We start from the raw sequence: 17,930 nt of genomic DNA, 5'->3' as shown, positions 1-17,930 counted from the left end.
TATATATAATATATATATACACTACACACACACACACACACACACACACACACACACACACACACACACACACAACAGACATAAATCTATTACAGTTCTAAGGTTTTTCTTTGCGCATTTTTAATCAAGAATAAACAATCTTTTTTCTTCTAATATCTTTTGTATTTATAAATTAACTTCTCGATTCTCAATGAAAATAGAGTATTTGTAACTACAATATACATAAAGAGAAAAATGTATGCACAAATGCATGCTCCAATAGTGATAGCGATTTATATACATAAATGATTGTTAAGATGCTACGCAGTTGAGTACATTTTAATACTCGTGTCAATTTAATGTTGGGTTTTGTGTCTGTAATAATACTGAGGGTACATGTACAAACTATCACAAATATAAAATGTCACAGCATGTATATTTCATCTTAACGCTAGTATTTCTTATCTGTACTTGAGACTAAGCCCGGGTTTAAAGAAGTACAAAGGAAAGTGGCGACTACACTAAGTTTCGTTTCCTTCCATAGAATTTTTACGTTATACCGTACAACGCTGATCATTGTGTATCAATCGTTCGTTAAGGCATACGTTCGTTACGATAATAGCATACACTTGTTTAATATTATTAAACATTATTTTTTTTCTTTCCAATCGACCAGAATGATGAAGGATTGTGAAGTATAACATGCGAGTGATTCAACAAATTTCTACATTGCAGGGAGCGAATAAAGGGAATGCGCCGATTATTATATATTAATAATTATGTAATAAATTAACCAGTGCTAACAGTGACGTTGAGGAATTGCGAGGAACGTCGTGAAAATAGCAAATAAAATAAAAAACGAAACCTCGAAATAATAATAAATATTATGTAAAACAATGCTTGTATATGATAATATTTCCTGAATAAAGTAGCTGTTTGCCTCGTATCTGTGCAGTATATTAGGGTAAGTGAAATCAGTTACGGTAAAGTAAATAAGCGAGATGTTTGAATAATATGCAATGCGTATTCTTAACATTTTGTAAACGCGCTTTGTATCTCTCTCTCTCTCTCTCTCTCTATATATATATATATGTGTGTGTATCTCTCTCTCTCTCTCTATATATATATATATATATATATATAAATTACTCGAACAAATTCTGCGCTTTATTGAATTCTGTCTGCTTAAATATAAATAATATGTTAAAAAGTAAAACAATTTTTTGTATGTAGTGTGTATGTATGAAATTTATTGATACATCATTATTTACAAATTGTACATACATATATTTTAATTTAATTGATAGTTTCTTTGCTAATGTCGATACATCGTGGACCATCCTAGTCGATATATGAGATCGCAACGTGACTTTTTGCGAGTACGTAATGGAATGCCGTTCAGCTGTTCGGTTGCCACGCCTCAACTTACTCCGATTCATCGTATCTCCCCTCCCTATCCACAATGCGATATTCTGTATAATTCGCACTGCGCCGCCCTCGAGACTTTCCCGACTCGCCGTCGTGCTTGGATACGGTGCGACCACGCGACGCTTTCAGCAGCTACCGTAGCCGATTAAATCGTGGCGAAACGTGCCACGTATCGAGTGATATTGAGTTCAACAATGCGGTTCGAAGTCGAATACATTTGAAATCGAAGTAACCTGTTTCCCCGTCGTGCACGCATATTAGGGTGTATCCGTGCGTCCCATCGCCGCGTCTTGCCATACATTTTTGTTCGCAGCTGCGTCGATCTAGAAATAGCGGTCTAGAATTGACCGCGACCTTCAGTATAGAGCTTGTTTACGGATTTACGCGTCTGACATGTCGAGCGAGAGCGTGAAAACGGTAAGTGCCTCCGCCTTATGTGTCACATGAATCGTAATGCCTGCCATTAAGGTTAATTAAGTCTTTTGCGTATAAAAAAAATTTGCGTGACTGGTAAATGAAAAATATTGATCGCTAGATATAAATTCATGGTAATTATTCGCAATAACAAAATTGGAAATGTAGGCTGTAATGAGTAAATCTAACAAAATTAATTTAAATTGCAAATGAGAGCCAACATTGAATAGTAGAGTGTAATTATATTTATTAATAATAACAAATCTTTCAATACTTTTTTTTCCAAGAAAGAAAAGAAAACTGAAGGATGCAAAATAAATTCGGTTAATGTCAGTTAATTCAGTTTTTAATTTAATTTAATTTAATTTAGTTTATTGCAAAGCTCTATGAAAAAGACTACATGTTAACAGAGTAATAGACATAAGCATAAAATATAATACAATAGGCTATAGTAGTTTACAAATAGGCATCAGCAAAATTGCTGTTTTCTAATGTAAATTAATTTTAATCTTGGGTTAACTTATTCTTTGTCTTTTTGTAATTTTTAGAATTAGAAAAAGCTGAAGAATGAGTAGGATTCAAGATTAAAATTAATCTACATTAGTGAAAATTGACATCAAAGAAACAAATCTAAAGATACTGTAAATAATTCTGGAACATTCTTTTCCAGTTTGCGAGCCTGGAGACACCTGGGTATGTGGGCTTCGCAAATTTGCCGAATCAAGTACATCGGAAATCTGTGAAGAAGGGCTTTGAGTTCACACTTATGGTTGTAGGAGAGTCTGGCCTTGGAAAGTCCACCTTGGTAAACAGTTTGTTCCTCACGGATTTGTATCCCGAACGAATAATTCCTGATGCAGTCGGTAAGCAAAAATTATTTACTTTTATTTCACACATGTAACATGCAAATATGTGATTTTTACAAATTTCTATATAATTAAAATATCTATTTATACTTTTATGAATAGAGAAAACAAATCAAACCGTCAAACTTGATGCTTCAACGGTTGAGATTGAAGAAAGGGGCGTGAAACTTAGATTAACAGTCGTCGATACACCTGGTTATGGAGATGCAATTGATAATACGGATAGTTTCCGAGCTATTATTCAATACATAGACGATCAGTTTGAGAGATTTCTTCGTGACGAAAGTGGTCTAAACAGGAGGAATATCGTAGATAATAGAATACATTGTTGTTTCTATTTCATTTCTCCATTTGGCCATGGGTACATTGTTAAAATTAAAATAATTGTTTAGAGTTAAAACATGAAGCAAATAATATAATCGATTCTTTTTTTCCCTCTTGTTACCAGGTTAAAGCCATTGGATATCGAGTTTATGAAACAACTTCATAACAAAGTTAATATAGTACCTGTAATAGCGAAAGCTGATGTACTTACTAAAAAAGAAGTTTTGCGCCTGAAAAAAAGAGTTATGGAGGAAATTGAAGGCAATGGAATCAAAATATATCCTTTACCGGACTGTGATAGTGACGAGGATGAGGATTACAAGGAACAAGTACGTCAGTTGAAAGAAGCTGTCCCGTTTGCAGTGTGTGGTGCAAATACCTTGCTTGAAGTCAAAGGAAAGAGAGTACGTGGTCGACTGTATCCATGGGGTGTTGTCGAAGTGGAGAATCCGGATCATTGCGATTTTATCAAGTTGAGGACAATGCTGATGTAAGTTGTTGTTTTATTATGATATTTATTTTATTACAATGTTTATGTTGATATACATAAATATTGATATATATTTTCTTTATAGCACGCATATGCAAGATTTACAGGAGGTAACGCAAGAAGTACATTACGAGAATTACCGTAGCGAAAGATTGGCAAAGGGAGCTCCAGTGCCGCCCCGACGTCAAACAACGTGAGTATAAATATTTCATTTTATGATATTGTATTTATGAGCGTTATTTCGACTTTCGTTTCTTTCTTTACAGTATCACGGAACCTGACAAGAACAGCACCGTGTCGGAGAAGGATCGCATTTTGCAAGAGAAGGAAGCAGAAATACGACACATGCAAGAATTGCTGGCTGTGATGCAAGCGCAGATGCAACAACAGCAACCTTGATCGAATATGCGTTTGTGTACTGACGTATGAAATGAAGGAAAAGACTCCTCATTGTTACGCGAGTGCCAAAATAATTTATAAAACTTTTTTTATTAATGACTTACACGATTAGGGTCTTGATTTCAACCGTAATATTTTTCTAAACTCGTTTTTTATTAGGGAAATCTCATTTTGATACTCACCACGCGTTTTATAGGCATATAAGAGTATAACGATACTAATGTTTCTACATAGTATTAACTTTTGATTGTCGATGTGAAGACTCTCGATGGCTCTGTTACGACATCCAATGCCTCATCCAGAACGAGTAGACTAATAAAATCGGTCTGAAATCACGACACAGTATGAAACAAATGTTTGCATATCCAAGGTTTACAGGTAAGGCACTTAAGTAATTTGTTTCTTTTTTAACAAAACTTATTCGAATCGTTCTATTTCGAAGATTTTACTGTGCGAATACTTGCTGGGAATCTTATTTGGATTCATTTTTGTTTTATGACAAAGAAATATATTTGTCTTTGATTCGATAGTTTCTCATGTGATGTCTTAATTATTGACAAATTATCGAATGTTTTATTCGTATCGTGCATTTTGCATAGACATAATAAGAATATAAGATAAGATTTTATTGCATAAGTAAAACAAGACCAACGAAACAAAATTGCAAAAGCAGATATCTGATGTAAGCTAACTTTAATAACTAAAAATAGTGTACGCTCAGCTGTTCATGCAGCATCCTTTATCAAAAAAAATATTAGATATCTTATATACATGACGTAAAATATAGGAATTTTATCTCAGATAATCATTCAATAGAAAAAAATTATGAAAAAAAGTGCCTTGCAATTTTTATCTATTTCACTATCACAGTAGGATATCAACATGTTAGAGATGCAAACTTTTTCGTATACAATTATGCAAACATTTTATTGTGTAAACACTTCATTTACTTTAAAAGAATCGCTTCCACAACTGGGCAATATATTCATAATAAGTTATAGATAAAACTATAATATTGCTGATTGAATAAAAAATCTCATATTGAATTCATGTAGGACAAATATATAAAAAATTTTAAAAGGCTGATGCAATCCTCGAGTAAAAACATCGGAACTGATCGCGCCAGATTATCTAAAGGCAATTGCGTATAATTATTAATGTTAAGCAACTTAGAAGCAAAGAGTGAATGTGTCAAACCATTTTTTAAAAGAGAGACTAATATCAATCCAAAGTTAATTTTAAATTTATAACAGTATATATATATTTTTTTTACAGTTGGCCATTCTCTCCTAACTTCTTTGTTCTTCGTCATGCATATAGTTCACAAAACATGTAAACGATAAATGTATTCCTAAATATTCCTAAATATTATATTCGTCATACATGATAAAAACATAATGTTTAAGATAAATGTGACTACAGATTTAGGAATTTTCTACGTGTATCACATACGAACATCTCTTTGTGCGAATTGTTTCATGCAATACAACGAAACATAAAAATGTGATTACATATAATTACATATAAGAAAGAGAATTTCGTATTCGACAACATGAAATTGGATAAATATTAGATCGTAAATTAATTAAAAAAGGCAATATATTTTACGCTTTTAATTCAGTCACACGATACTAGTTTTATGAACATATTTACACTAAAACATTTCCATGTTTTTATACAGGAATTGTATAGATACGTAATTAGATAAATTTTTATATCTCTTTTATACAAATATATATCTTTTAACAATCTGTGCTATGCAGTCTAAGATCTATGCATGTAATAGTCTATCGCCGTTGAGAATGCTGCAAAGCCTGCGGCACCGACTATGCCCGCTTTTATACCGGCTGCAAGGAATAAGATTAATAATAATCAATCAAATTCAAAAACATTAATAGTTATAATGCATGAAGAAATTATAAATACCTCTTAAGCCAATTAATCCGCCCGTCAAACCACCTGCATATGTGCCATTTTTCCAGTCAGTTTTACCTCTGTACTGAAATCAAGACAACGTTTAACAATATGCTATAGAAAATATTGTGCGAGCAGATTATTATATCCAAAAATAAGATTTTTAACGCGCATATCTGGAGCATTACCGATTCTATTGTACACTCGATAGCAGAGAATATGCATCCGACAACTGCGAAGTTCTTCGCATAGCTAAGGGTTGTGATTTTCATTTCCTTTAATATTTCTCGTGCGCTTTGTTGCCTCTCAACGCTCGCTACATTGGGATTCACACTAGAAGAAAATAATCCAATAGCTGCTCCCAAACCATATCCTAAAAGATGAATATTTCAATTAACATGATATAACTTTGATCATTGTAATCTCATTCTTTGCAGTCTAAATTATTTCTCACAGATAATTGAATTAAAAAAATCTTTATTATTATGAAAAATCTAAAAAAGATTCCAAAAATACAATTAAATATATTATATAAGTGGATATTAGTTTTAGAATATTCTATAAATTCCTGTAAATAATAAATAATAAAGATTTTTTTCTAATTATAAAAATGAGAAAAAGATAAACAGTAAGTTAAACCAGAATTTAAAATCTTACTTTGGAACCAGGTTTAAAGAATCTATTCAAACATGTATTGTAATTGCATAATTATATGCATAAAGAAAATTATCCAATTACATTTCTATGATAAGGTTGTACATAAAATTAAATTAAATCATTTTCTTTATGTCCAGTAAATACTAACAGTAACTCATCAAAATTATAATTTTCAACAATATAAATGTAATGTAACACACGAACATAATAATTACATTGTTAAGGAAATTATAACACTGATATTATTGGTTATACTTTCCAGTAAGAGACACAGTATAATATAGTGATCATTTCATCTTTGTTTAACATTAGCAAACAATAAAGATAGAATGACTGACTGTGTCACCTGTGTCTCTTGCTGGAAAGCATTCATTATGTTACTGTTACTTGATGTTTATTAAATGGTTGTAGTTTGGTTTATTAAATGCAGTTATACAAGCTTGTCTAGGTAGACCCTTATTTGACATATAAATATGCAAAGAATTACATATTTATAATTTGTAATGATATTTTGATATTTGTTCATAAGAAAGGAGTGGTGAAAAAGCATACCTAAAACACAACTCATAATGCTCTTAAAAGCACAGCTTTCCATCACGCTATCTATTCTCTTCTCCTCGATGGTCTTTATCTGTACAGGTCCCAGCATTCTGGGGATTATAATGTTTTCTCTGAAGCGTTGCTGATTACCAACGAGAAACAGGGCGATCTTGTCAAGATCGGCGTCGCTCAGGAATACCTTCTTATCGGCAATCGCCGGTGGAATCGTCTTTGTTAGATCAACTGGATACATTTTTATAATGTTTGCGACAATTTGAGTCCCGAAAATTAACTTACATCACGTCACAACATAACGAGTTCCAAATAGTCACTGGCTATAAAACTCATCTCGCCGCATTAAATCGGATCATAACGGAATGATCTGAAATGCGGATAAATTAAACGTTGCGTCGCATACGTTTGGAATAAAGTTACGCACGTTAAAATTAAATTTCATTAAATCAATCACAAATGATAAATCACATGCATTCGGTTGCAGACAACGTGTTTACCATGCTTGTTTCCTAACCAAAAATTTCTCTGTCAAGAGATTGAAAATAGTCGCAATTAATAACGATATATATCGATAAAAAAGGAAGAATATCGATCGATCAACAATATCGATCTTTCTTTGAAACAAAATTCAAATTATCTAATAAATCTCTTTTTTTAGCTGAACTTCTCACATAATTCCTTCCTTCTTTTTCATACTGAAAGAAAAAAAGATGAACTGTGCAAACTAAAAATAACAGACTTCATCAACTTTGTAATTCAACATTTTTTGCATTTCTTTTCAATTTTTTTATTTAAATAAAATATAGGTCTATTTCAGTAAATAAACTGTTTTATTCTCACTTTAGCCAAACACCACTCCCATCGTCTTATAACAGTATAATAATATAAAAGTATCAAAATAAATATCACGACGGTAGTCATTTGTATTCAATGAAAATATTTTTAAAAATTAAAGTTACTAGATATTACTTCTTTTTAGGAGACTGGAATAAGATCATAAATTAACAACATATTATTGATTGTTTTATGATTTATTAGTATTTACTGATATAATTAACGCTTACTCTATTAATACAGACAATATAAAATTTGTTTATTATTATTTTAAAATTATACTAATATTATTATAAGGTCTTTTTTATAAAGCTAAATTAGTGTATATTTTTGAAACTTAAAATGAAATAGGTAGAATAATATTTATAATTTTTAAGTACTAATAAGCAAACTTTTTATATCGTCTATACTGTATTAATGCGATAAGAATCATAAATCATATTTTTCTTTTTGAGCACTTTTCAAATTTTATTGCAATATACATATAGTAGCAATTAATAATATTTTGCAATTAATTTGTCATTAGATGTATGTTTACGATTTATATATCAGTTGTATATTTTTGTTATTACAAACATAGAGATCCAAAAAAACAAAATTTAATCACACTTGTCCTATTTACATGATTTATTTTATTCTGTCATATACAGGTTTATATTTAAGATATCTACTTATATAGATATTTAAAAAAAATCAAATTTTAGTAACGCTATTTGTTATACGAAATACAATCGAATGTTTATATTGTATAATCGTTGAATGAGATGATATCTATATCGCAAATTTTCTTTGTTCTTATTATAACAGCATATATGCAAATAAAAATATATACACTGTATACTATATTCTATTCATTACGTAGCATTTAATTATATACTAAATAACAAACCCATGAAAATAAAATTGCAATCTTTAAATTAAAATAAAATAACATTTAAATTATATTCTTGATAAATATTTATTCTTGGAAGCGATATAAATATCTATACAAAATTACGTTATTATAAAAACTGTATATGCTAAACAGAGCTTATTATGCCTTCTGCGTCTCACGCTTTTTTTATTGCCTATATCTTCTGCGCAATAGACTATAGATGAGACTATAGATAAAAAAAGGAATACAAGCCTGAAGATTATCTATCCCGCGAAATCAGTTGTACTTCTTCTTAATATTAGACTTATTGTTAAGTTTTCTGAAGCGCAGCTGATTCATTCGAGACATTACCGTATATATTCCAGGCATGAATAAGAAGAGTAAATAAAGTCTTATTAGAGACGGGAAGTGAAGAGCAAAATTATAACTGTTTGGCAAAGAAATTGTGAACTTCTGTGTTTCCTCGAAGTACGGAATATTTCGTAGCATTATAATACCCTCGCATACGAAGCCGAGCGGATACAACGGTATCCATATTGTGTATCTCAGCCACGTTAAGAAAGTTATCTGAATGTTCAACAGTTGCGTGATGTAATACGGATATCTGATTATTTCTACTGTGCTCCATATCAGAAACAGATAGAAAATGACCGGTTTGGTTTGCATACGAGGCTCAGCGTCGATCATGAAGAACAGTATGAATGTTCTACCTCCCGTTTGTAACAAAGACACTAGTACGCTGTTCTTCGTATATCCGAATAGAGGATGCATTACCTCCAAAAATTGTAACAATTGTATAAACTTGAATGGATTGCCAACTGCATCATATGTTTCTTTCATGGAATCTGCAAAGATCTGTTGTGTTAATAAAATATTTCTAAGAAACGAGTTCACTGCTATAAGTTTCAACATGAAAAGTTAGGAGAATAAAATTTCAATAAAATTTCTAACTTATTTCTCATACAAAAGAAATACTTTGTAATAAGATATATAAATACCTGGTCCATCGCGAGAATATCTTATAGCCATTACAGCAAACACATAAATAAAACCGACAAATTGACAGAGATTATATATGACTAGATACACCTTCGCAAAGTCCTCTGAAAGAACAAGATATAACATATTAATTGTAATATTACTAATAACCTAGTTTACATCGTGCACTTGATACGCATACTAACTAGTAACTTTCTATTACATTATTTTAGTTTCAGATGTTATTCAAAGAATTGTACTAAATTGTACTAAATAAAATTGTACTAAATTGATACAATATACATCAAAATGATTAATTAAATACACATCTCGTGTATATGATTACACGAATCGCTGAAATTAAAATAATTCAATAGAAAATTACTAATTAGTACTCCTATCAAGTGTACAATGTAAACTAAGCCAGTGACATTAATTTATATACCTTTTCTATATCCTAGTTCTTCTTTGTGCAATTTATCATACATGTCAGGATAATCATTGAGAATATCACGCTTCTCATCTTCATTGTCATCCATATCTTCACTTTTCCATTTATCAAAATCAATCTTAAGCCATGAGGGCTTCTGTGGTTGACTTATTAGTCTTGGCCACCAGCCATTACATTTCTTTCTCAAAACAAAGTTCACCTCACGATCGATTACCTTGTAATTACTTTCCTGGAATAAACATTTCACAAATTTTCTTTAATATAATTATATAAAATAGACATAAAGATAAATTAAATTGTCGTTAATTTACATTTGGATCAATAGGTGAATAAAGATTTAAATCAAAGCTGTAACTGTTCACTCCTCTGGCTCCATGTCCATAGACTGTAACTTGCAATGTAATTTCTTTTAGATTGACATTAAGATCCTGCAAAATAAGATGTATAATTATGACAATTTTTATTGATAACGCAATCAAAACTTTACACTTACAAGTATAAAGGTCTTGTATGCCCTTTCATGTGTACATAACGTACCTTTACATCAGTCAAGTCTACCTTCAGCGTAACTTGACTCTCCGTCTGAGCCCAATATACAAATGGAGTGAGCGTGTTGGACATTTTGTCATAGCAACCTGACGACAACAGAAATCAGTCTGTTATCAGTGACAACTTATCACCGTTTACCTCTGTAATTTCTAAAAATTCTACAGCAACATGCGCACTGTCACTTTTATTTCGCACTTCAGTTTTCTTCTTTGCACTTTGATCGTTGAATCAATTAAACACAATCAAATGGAGAAAAACCTTACTCATCGTATGTTAATCATTACATCGTCTTGCTTTAATTATATGGGACGATAAGAATGAATATAAAATCAATTGGTGAGGTGAAGGCAAATAAAGGATCAGACAGGGCACGAGGCAATTGGAGACGCTGGTGGCTAAATTCTTAAGGTCAGTATTGTTTCATCAGGTCACTGAAAAATCTTCCGCGCATGCACGAAAATGGCGTGGTGAAACCTTCTACCAGTAACCATAAAGGAAATACAGGTCGCACCTGTCCAAGGCATATCTGGGAGTCAATTGTGTATTTCGAAATAAGATGAAATTACAATAACAAGCAAATTTATTAATACATTTATAATTTCATCGATCAACATCTAGAATTCGCTCACTAATTTCTAATAACTTTCTAATTTTGCACAAACCTCGTTTAAAGTACATAATCAAAATCCCCTATGGAGCGAACTGTACCTGAGATATTCGCCACGTCAAACCGGGCACTTTTGAAACATCATTTTTAATTTTTTTTAAACTTGCTATTCTAGATAAAAATATGAGACGCATGCTTCGCGAAAAAAATTTGAGATTTGTTTTGTAAAGTTATATTTACGCTTGTAAGTTGTAGAAATTCATAAAAAACGTCGCTCATGCGAACATTCAAATTTATTACATCGTTGAATCATTTATAGTCGTACAAAAAAAAATGTAAGAGACCAAATTTCATTTACGATTTTAATTATTATACATTATTTATTATCTATTCGATTATATACTTATTCAGATTTAATTCAATATTTACGATAGAAGTAATAGTTGTAAGGTTTTAGATCATAGAAGATTAAACAATTATAATCGAGAATAAAAATGAGAAGAATAATCGACTATAATTAGTCAATTTTCTACTAATCGAGATGTTAATTTCCTACGATCATTACGAGTTTCTATTGTAAACATCGTATTAGATTATAGTTATCCAGCGAACGAGAATGGATTAAAATGGATTGAAATTTTTTTCTATTCAAATGCGTACTTTAAATAGCGAATATTTTTTTGGATTTAATTGGATTCAATTGGATTCAATTATATTCAATTGGATGCAATTAGATTGAAAAACTGCATTTCCTATTCAAAATTTTAAATTAAAACAGTATTTAAATTAAAACAGTATTCACAATTGTATTTGTGTGCACAGAAAAAGCTAATATTATTTTTAGATTGAAAGGCATAGAGATATACTCCATGCAATTCTTATAAATAAATAAAAATACATTCAGAATTGAAAAGCATTCATTTTAACATTCGTGAATCAATATTTCTGAAAATCTGAATTCATTTCAATTCATTTCTATTCATTCTCGTTTGCTGAGTACTCGAATACAATTTCGAAACGCAGATCGATAATTTCCTTTCATCGAAGAGTATATGTATTTTGTATAATTTGTATTAGTAAAAAAACCTTCTATAATATTTTCATTCATTTTCAAAAATCTCTTCTTTCGATTTTAAAATCTTCCGATTTTAAAATCTTTCAAATAAAGGAAAATCTTCCAGTGAAACAATACTATTTAAGGTTTGAAATGCTACATTCAGTTGCCCAGCAAACAAGAATAGAAATGAAATGGATTTAGATTTTCAAATTTTATTGATTTATAGGAATTAGTATGGAGCATATCTCTATGTCTTCCAATCTAAATAAAAATAATATTAGCTTTTTCAATGCATTGTGAATACTGTTCAATTCAAAATTTTGAATAGGAAATTCAGTTTTTCAATTCAATTGTATCCATTTGAATCTAATTGAACCCAATTGAATCCAAAAAAAAGTATTTACTATTTAAAATACGCATTCAGATAGAAAAAATTTCAATCCATTTTAATTCATTCTCATTTAATCCATCTCTTCTCTTGGTGATTCTTAAGGTTCATTCACATCACGATTCTAATACTTCCCGCTGAGCCATATTGCACTTTAAAGTACACGAAGTCCATTCACGTTGTCGAAGAGATTCTTCTCTAACGTTTGCACTTTTTGCACTCAGCATTTTCGCTTTTTCTCTTTTCAATTTTCCGAATATATATTTATCTCGTTTTAAGTGCAAAAGTTTCTGGAGATTTCAAACAATCCGGATAACAAACCTATTTGTTACAAAGGAATGCAGATGAAAAGTGCAAAAAATTCAGCTACTTCGGGAAGCCGTTCTAACTTGTTCTAACCTGCAACATGCCACGCGACGCTGTATTGTTTACCGAGGAGGGGATTCTCGGCGGACGAGGGATTTTCCGAGGAATTTGCTCGTGCGAGCGCGTGTAGTCTTACTGGCGATGTGAATTTTCGAAAATGACCAACGCCGAGGTACTACAACTGGACGTGTGGAAGGGCGACTGGGGCCTGCCGTCGGTCGATGTGGAATGTTTGCAAATTCTGGTGCGTCGATGAGTATAGGTTATAGCATGCTGATTAATTTCGGCGATCCTCTTCTTCTCGTATTCATAGAATTCGTCAAATACGACACGTGCGAGAAGTTGAGTATCTTTCCATGTAACGTAGATTCTTCGGCCAACTTAAGAATCTTTGAAAAACATTGGAGCACCTGCGGTTTCGGAGCGATTATCCTAATTGAAAATAAAAGAATCTTGTGAATTTTATCTTTAAAAAGAAAGCAGATGATAGAGCGATATTCCCTGAAGAATTTTTATTGAATTTTAACAGAATTTTCATTCAAAATTTACTTGCAAAGATTTGTAATACTATGGTTGATCAAAGAAGTCATTGAAAGGATACTTGCTACCTTAGAAATGTATTGAATAATAATAAGATATGTCTAGAGATATCAGAATATTATAATAGTAAAGTATTAGCTGGATGACACTAGTAAAATGAAAACCAAAAAGATATAAAACATACTTAACTGCTTCATTATCTAAGTTGACTTGTTAAAAGCTGAGTTAATTGTATTTCAATAACCATCTAAATCATAATATTCTTTATCAGAAATTATAATTATTTTATTATTGAAGACTCAATGTCTATTAATCTATTCATGTTTTAATTTATCTAATAATGTAACATGATGATATAACAAGTTATGATTCATTTTATAATACAGTAACATGTTATTTGTAGGCATATGCTAAATTCAGTGGAGTACCTTTAAAAATAAATCTAGCAAGCAATCCATTTAGAACACCAAACGGTCGATTACCTTTGCTTAAGGCTGGTCTACGTACTTTGGATACAGTTAAAGATATATTGCCCTTTTTTAGAGCAAAACATTATAATTCTGACTATACTTTAAATGATAAGCAATGTGCAGACGTCATGGCTTATGATGCTCTGCTTAAGGAAAAGTTGTATCCAGCCTTCCAATTTATATGGTATGAGGTATAGAAACGTATTAGAACAAAATGTAACTCATTGCTTATGAAATTTCAATGTTATTAAAATTAATTTATTTATAACAGAAAGAAATTTGTTATTAATTCTATTGAAAATCTAATTAAATCTATTAAAAAATAACTAATTTATTCATCCTTGTTGCTGAAAATTTTTCTGAGAAATTAATGTCATCTTCAAAATTTAAAACTTATTATTGTTTATATTTAAAATGTTAGTTCATTAAATTCTGACAGAGAATTTTTCTAACGCTTTAAGTGTTAAGAAAAGAGGAGAAATTAAGAAAAAAAAGGCTTACAGATACTATTTAAGAAAAGATGATTTTTTTAATATGCAAAATAAAATTCGTAATTACAAATGGTTAGTAATTTGTGTCTAAATGATATAATAATAATAATAAGATAAATGAATTATTTGTCTCAAATAGGAATATTAAAACATCTTTAAGCATGAGATGCATATTATTCTGATCATTGCATTACATGTTTGTCCAATCCTCTAGTTTTACACAAATTATGTTAATAGCTTCACAAGTTTTGTACTTTAGCAAATACATTTTAATGTAATTAGAGCAAGATCACAGCTTTTGTATAGCATATATAACATAAGATTGTTTCAATTATTTTTAGGTGGATAGATAAGAAAAATCTAGATGAATTAATTAGACCGTGGTACTGCAAAGCGCTACCTTTTCCGTTCAATTTTTATTACCCAGGAAAATTTGAGCGGCAAGCACACGCCTTAATGCAAACTTTATATCCTTTGGAAGATAATATAAATGTTATAGAAAATGAGGTATGAGTAACATGCAGAATAATTTAAAATATATTAAATGCATAGGAAGGTATTTACATAACGAGAGAGAATGTAATGTTTAAATGCAAAAAAAAACTTATTTTGATTAACTTTAAGCATCTATGTAACAACAGGTGTATTCGGAAGCACAAAAATGTTTAACATTATTATCTATAAGGCTTAGAGATAGAGATTTCTTTTGTGGACAGCAGCCTAGCACAATAGATGCCGTTATATACTCATATCTGGCACCATTGCTCAAGGCTCCATTACCAAATCCAGCCTTACAAAATCATCTAAAAGCCTGTACAAATCTAGTGAAATATGTGTCGCGTATATCACAGAGGTATTTTGAAGAAGAATATCAGACTTATGAGAAGCAAAGAGCCGAAAAAAATGTCGAGAGATTAAGAAGAGATTCTGAAACTGAATTTCCCAATAAAAGAAGAAATCAGATCTTTGCTGCACTTGCTGCTACAATAGCAATGACAGGATATGCGTTATCCACTGGTATTGTAGAGGTAAGTTTTGTTTATGCAGAGAAAACAAATATGGTAGAATGTATATCGTAGACTCTCGCAATAGAATTTATGTTGGATATTAATTGGTTTTCCTATCTTTTTATCTTTATTTTGAGAACATTAATATGAATTATCTTTATCACAATAAATCAATATATATATATGTATTTCATTTTCATAAATACTGTAACAAATTTTTGCATGAGAAAATTTCTTTTTATATAACAAAAATTTCTATATTTTTACTTAAATTGGATATATTTTGTACAGCTAAATGTAATATTTATAATCAATTTAAAATCTGTAATATAGAGAAAGCACAAAATCCTTTATCATAAAAAGATTATTTATGTAAATAAATACATCTTTCTAAAAAAGAAACAGTATAAATGTTGAGGTTGAAGCTACAAGTAGCTTTATTTGTAGGTGCTAGTATATTTGTTAAGAAGCAGAAAATTTATTAAAATTCCTAAGAAGAAAAGAAAACGTGAGTATTAGTTGCACATTGATAATATATCTTTACATGGAAATTAACCAATTAATATCAATTTTTATATTTAGAATAAATACATTTTTGCTTCTTATCGCATACACCTTAAATTGCGATAAGTTGGTATATTTGCAATTAAAACTAAATAGCTTATTTTTATTTAGTCTCTAAAGTGGAAAAATTACATTCCTGTAAATAACATGGGAGGGGAAGAATTTAAATAGTCTAACATTAGATGTAGAATTATATTTATAAAGTATTCTAAAATTTAATGTAGACTTTTTATTAATACATTTAATAAGAACCTTAAATGTTTTATATGCATATTAATACTAGTGATGTATCAAAAAGTGAAAGAAATAATTTAAGAATTATTCCTTAATAAAATGTTTAGAAATTAATAAAAATAATTTTTTAAGATAATAAATAATTAAGGAAATACAAAACTTAAAAAAAATGGAAATTAATAAAATTTTTCATTTAATTTTAAATAAATTTATTTTTAGATTTTTAATTTGGAATATTCTATTATAAAAATGGTAGTGTAGAATATTCAAATCACAAAATTCAACAGCCAATATATATATATATATTTTTTTTTTGCTCATTAATATTAAAAATCAGTATTAAAAAAAAATAATACATATTTATTAAAGGTACCAGCAAAGGATGACGAAATCTCAGATGTACCAATGGAATATATACTGAATGACGAGGATGACGAATAGCAGTTAGCAAAAAGAAAATTATGTTTTTACGACAAAGATAGGGAATGTAAAATTATTAAATCCACAAGAATATCCCGTTTCATGCAATATTTCGCAGTGATTTACGTTCGAAAATCTTGGTGTGGAATAGGCTTATATTCGTGACACAGGAAAAAAAAAGGAAGATATTATAATGTATAAATAGCAAAATATATAACAAAGTAAATAAATATTTTGGAATATGATTATATCAACATTATTAATTTTTTCCGATTTTATATCGCATTAAGATACCACTCGTGGCATGGTGTACTTCTTCCGCAAAACTTTTAAAATTGTGTATGGTGGTACCACCTAGAATAATTTTTATACCTGGATTTTGTTTATTTAAATTATAAACAGCCAAACTTTCTTCATAAGTTGTACCTCCAATCATGAATATTATTGTGTCTTGAGGTCTATAAAAATGAGACAATAATATGTTGTATATAATTTATATCTAATATGCATGTGTATGTAGTTTACTATTTAATTTATAAGTATTTACCTTCGTGACATTATCATGTTACCGAGATATGGAAATGCCTGCGTACTTAATCTTCCTTTGATTAAGTCTTCTAACGTTTCATTTATTAAAGGACAATGTTGCGTGTATATATTATCTACTCCACTTAATCCTTTGAATAATTTTTTGGTTATTTTAGCAACTGCTTCTCTATCAAATAAATTACTTTGTCTTGTGTTAACACCACTATATTCTAATATATTATATACAAGCTGGAAACATGTTGGATTTGTATATTATGTATACATATTTTTCTCAAAAACACATCAGTTATATATAAATACCTTAATATATTTATCTGAAACATTCCTCTTTTTAAGTAATTCTACTAAACCATTTATATCATTGCTCGCATGTTTTTCATAATGCAGCGCATAAAGCATGACGAGTCGAACAGTATCCACATCTCGTACCTTTTGATTGCCGATAAGTGCTTTTATCTTCTGCAGCTGTAAACAGAACGATAAAATATATATATATATATATATATATATATATATATATATATA

At 30.0% G+C, this 17,930-nt stretch overlaps 5 protein-coding genes across 5 annotated transcripts in view; 2 read left to right on the top strand and 3 right to left on the bottom strand.

The window, feature by feature from the left end:
• The first annotated feature begins 1,800 nt into the window (after nucleotides 1-1,800).
• LOC105624470 (septin-1) lies at nucleotides 1,801-3,900 on the top strand. The gene is made up of 6 exons (XM_012205829.1): nucleotides 1,801-1,824; nucleotides 2,492-2,684; nucleotides 2,790-3,048; nucleotides 3,136-3,501; nucleotides 3,587-3,694; nucleotides 3,768-3,900. Exons 1-6 carry the CDS (start codon nucleotides 1,801-1,803, stop codon nucleotides 3,898-3,900), a joined length of 1,083 nt encoding a protein of 360 aa, XP_012061219.1.
• Nucleotides 3,901-5,664: 1,764 nt separating this feature from the next.
• On the bottom strand, nucleotides 5,665-7,539 carry LOC105624469 (mitochondrial import inner membrane translocase subunit Tim22). The gene is made up of 4 exons (XM_012205828.1): nucleotides 7,024-7,539; nucleotides 6,003-6,187; nucleotides 5,827-5,899; nucleotides 5,665-5,747 (listed from the first exon to the last, which is right to left on the bottom strand). Exons 1-4 carry the CDS (start codon nucleotides 7,262-7,264, stop codon nucleotides 5,665-5,667), a joined length of 582 nt encoding a protein of 193 aa, XP_012061218.1. The 5' UTR covers nucleotides 7,265-7,539.
• Nucleotides 7,540-9,010: 1,471 nt separating this feature from the next.
• On the bottom strand, nucleotides 9,011-10,784 carry LOC105624468 (very-long-chain (3R)-3-hydroxyacyl-CoA dehydratase). Its single transcript, XM_012205827.1, has 5 exons — nucleotides 10,701-10,784; nucleotides 10,475-10,591; nucleotides 10,158-10,392; nucleotides 9,733-9,837; nucleotides 9,011-9,579 (listed from the first exon to the last, which is right to left on the bottom strand). Exons 1-5 carry the CDS (start codon nucleotides 10,782-10,784, stop codon nucleotides 9,011-9,013), a joined length of 1,110 nt encoding a protein of 369 aa, XP_012061217.1.
• Nucleotides 10,785-13,287: 2,503 nt separating this feature from the next.
• On the top strand, nucleotides 13,288-16,877 carry LOC105624476 (metaxin-1). Its single transcript, XM_012205835.1, has 5 exons — nucleotides 13,288-13,374; nucleotides 14,074-14,324; nucleotides 14,973-15,138; nucleotides 15,273-15,659; nucleotides 16,806-16,877. The coding sequence occupies exons 1-5, from the start codon at nucleotides 13,288-13,290 to the stop codon at nucleotides 16,875-16,877; spliced, it is 963 nt and encodes a 320-aa protein (XP_012061225.1).
• Nucleotides 16,878-17,115: 238 nt separating this feature from the next.
• LOC105624466 (vacuolar protein sorting-associated protein 45) overlaps nucleotides 17,116-17,930 on the bottom strand; it is a 2,578-nt gene continuing 1,763 nt past the window's right edge. Inside the window, exons 6-8 of the mRNA XM_012205826.1 lie at nucleotides 17,706-17,902; nucleotides 17,404-17,633; nucleotides 17,116-17,314 (exon numbers count right to left, since the gene is read on the bottom strand). Coding sequence (XP_012061216.1) covers nucleotides 17,116-17,314; nucleotides 17,404-17,633; nucleotides 17,706-17,902 — 626 coding nt within the window. The remainder of the gene's footprint in view (nucleotides 17,315-17,403; nucleotides 17,634-17,705; nucleotides 17,903-17,930) is intronic.

Source organism: Atta cephalotes (assembly GCF_000143395.1).
Source record: "Atta cephalotes unplaced genomic scaffold scaffold00079, whole genome shotgun sequence".
Lineage (NCBI taxonomy): Eukaryota > Metazoa > Arthropoda > Insecta > Hymenoptera > Formicidae > Atta > Atta cephalotes.
The sequence above is the reverse complement of the archived record's forward strand: the minus strand, read 5'-3'. Positions and strand labels throughout refer to the sequence as shown.